At 40.9% G+C, this 2,797-nt stretch overlaps 1 protein-coding gene across 1 annotated transcript; it reads left to right on the top strand.

Moving 5' to 3' along the window:
* Positions 1–831: 831 nt before the first annotated feature.
* LOC5577046 (lipid storage droplets surface-binding protein 2) lies at positions 832–2,652 on the top strand. The gene is made up of 3 exons (XM_021850708.1): positions 832–838; positions 2,063–2,241; positions 2,305–2,652. Exons 1-3 carry the CDS (start codon positions 832–834, stop codon positions 2,650–2,652), a joined length of 534 nt encoding a protein of 177 aa, XP_021706400.1.
* The last annotated feature ends 145 nt before the right edge of the window (positions 2,653–2,797 follow it).

The raw sequence follows: 2,797 nt of genomic DNA, 5'->3' as shown, positions 1-2,797 counted from the left end.
GCGAAACACGGGAGAATGAGAAACTGTCATGTTGACAGACGCGCTGCTGACAGGCTGTCAAATTAGGGGTGCTCAAGGTAATGCCGATGAAATGCTGTCATTTGTGACTAAAACAATAGGGTCCTAAAGCCCTGTCCCAATGATTGGCTGTTCATAAATAAGTACTTTGCAAAAGGATTCGCTCCCAATGGGCACATTCACAAATTTCATAACGCTAGAGGGGGTGGGTGGGTGTCCTGAAGATGTTACGGCCCGTACAAAAATTGAATAATGCTCATACAAAAAGCGTTACAAGGGGGTGGTGGGTGTCCAAAATGGTCAATTTTAGCGTTATGAAATAAATGAATGAGCCCTAATACAACAATTGGCTTCCCGGATAAAAAATACAATACAAAAACAAAATAACGTATTGGAACAGTACCATTCGATATATTGGAAATACAATACAGTATATTGTGAAATGACAATACAATTACAGTACAATATATTGTTTTGAACAGTTCACTGTATAGTATATGAGATTTTTGCAATATAATGTATGGGTGGTTAAGTATCGTAACAATACAAATCTAGATATTTTCTCATACATACATTTTGAAAATACAATACGATATATTGTTCATGTATTGTCTTGATTAGCAATTCGTGTATTGTTGTACAATACAAAAACAATTCAACGAACTGTATTTCAATTAGTGGTGAAAAGTATAGAATTTGTATTTTGTATGGATTGTCCCCCAACTTACCGTATATTCGTGCCAAAAGTAGCAAAATAATTTTAACTTTATAGAAGTAAAGTTATTTATCATGGTTGCATTCGTCGTTACAGCTATGTCAAGTGATTTCTAAAAAACTATTTATTTTCACGTTTTGAATATTTTTCACCCAACATTTCTTGCTTTCTGAACTTGTTTTGTTTACTTCTTTCAGCAAAGCTACATAGAAAAAAGCAAGAGTTGTTTTACGCTAAAATAGAAATTTGGCCAAAATTGTAAGGTATAAAACCAATTAAAAACAATACAGTGTTCTGTTACAATATATTATATTGTTTTTGAATTGTATATGCAAACAAGAATAATGCTGCTTCGACATTCAGTTGCAATACGCTGTATTGTATCCAATACGTTATATTGTACATTAATGGTTTATTCCATTCACTGAATGATACGTTTTTATCCGGGTAGGCTTTAGCTGTACGCTACTGAAAAGTAGAGCTGATTTCATAACGTCGGTAACGCCTGCAGTACAAATCAAGGGGAGTTGGCACTTTCCCGAACGGAAAAATGTGCCGCTCAATTATTCCGCAAGTAAAAGTGACATTTCACTCATACAGGATCAGCTGTCAAAATTACTTTGGTAATTAGCAACAAATTGTACTTGACTGCTCTACTTAGGATGTGGATACCAGGCTTCAGGTGCATACCACGCATAAAAGTAAAACCCCTGTGGAACCATTCACAAATTTCATAACGCTAAAGGGAGTGGGTGGGTGTCCTGAGCGTGTTAGGGTTTATTCATATATATCATAACGCTAAAAATGGTCATTTTTGACACCCACCCACCCCCTCGTAACGCGTTTTGTATGACCATTTTTCAAATTTCGTATGAGCCGTAACATATTCTAGACACCCACCCACCCCCTTCAGCGTTATGAAATGGGCCCTTACAGCTCATACAAAATTAGAAACAAGTTCATACAAAATGCGTTACGAAGGGGTAAGTGGATATTGAAAATATCCATTTTTGGCGTTAAGAAATTTTGTTTTTATCGTGAACGCAAGGGGGTAGTAGACCATTTTCGAACCTAGGGGCACGACACTGGCAGGTTATCTCCATTTTAGGCCAAAAGTGAGCCGAATGCAAAAAATGTTCATATAAGTCAAATTTCAAACGAAATAAATAAAATGGATAATAAATCCCTAAAAATCGATAAAATCCGAATAAATCGGATAAAATCTGAAATAATTCATCGAATCGACAAAAATCGATGGGCACCCCTAAAACTCGAATGTCAAATTTTAGTGTTTATTTTGTTTCGGTTTCACTTTATTTCGCGTGAAAGACTACAATCCCCTTCGGAACCGTGCCAGTATCTCCGCCCCGCTGGTGCATAAGTTCGACGGCCTGCTCCAGCTGGTCAAGGGCATCGACCGCCTCGAGGTGAGCGTACCGATCATCAAGGAACAACCGCAGGAGATCCACAACCAGGCAAAGTCTAAGGTCAAACCCTACACCGAGAAGGTGTACGAACTGCAACAGGCCTTCCAGCAGAAGGCAGCCTCCCTGAAAGAGCTCTCCTAGAAGAAAGCCAACGAAGTACTGGCTTCCCAGTACAGAAGGATCGCCGTGAACGGCGTGGACACCACCGCTCAGCTGGTCGAGCGTCTTCTGGACTACTACTTCCCGAAGTGCGAAGGCGACGATGAAGATAACGCTCTCATCTCGGTTAAGGAAGATCCACCCTGCACACCGTTCAGACGCCTCTCCAACAAAGTTGCCCGCCGCGTCTACCGCACCGTGTCCAAGCAGGTGAAAACCCTCCGCAAGGAAGATGTCAAGGAATACGTCGTCACGTTGATTGCCGTCCTCCGCCTGACCCAGTACCTCAACTTCCTGAACGACAAACGGCAACACCAGGCCGGGGAAGATTAGTCCGTCCCTGCTAGGGCTAATTCACAAATTTCATAACGCTGGAGGGGGTGGGTGGGTGTCCTTGCGAAGTTACGGTTCGTACAAAACCAGAAAAATATCAATACAAAAAGCGTCACAAGAGGGTGGGTGGGTGTCCAAAATGGCC

The sequence above is a fragment of the Aedes aegypti genome, chromosome 3 (genome assembly GCF_002204515.2).
Source record: "Aedes aegypti strain LVP_AGWG chromosome 3, AaegL5.0 Primary Assembly, whole genome shotgun sequence".
NCBI lineage: Eukaryota > Metazoa > Arthropoda > Insecta > Diptera > Culicidae > Aedes > Aedes aegypti.
Note: the sequence above shows the minus strand (reverse complement) of the source record. Positions and strands in the feature narration are given on the sequence as shown.

What these genes read in the sequence shown, in the direction of transcription:
- LOC5577046 (XM_021850708.1), top strand. An exon ending in TCAAACCCTACACCGAGAAG is followed by an intron (nt 2,242 to 2,304) that starts GTGTACGAACTG and finishes CTCTCCTAGAAG; the next exon opens with AAAGCCAACGAAGTACTGGC.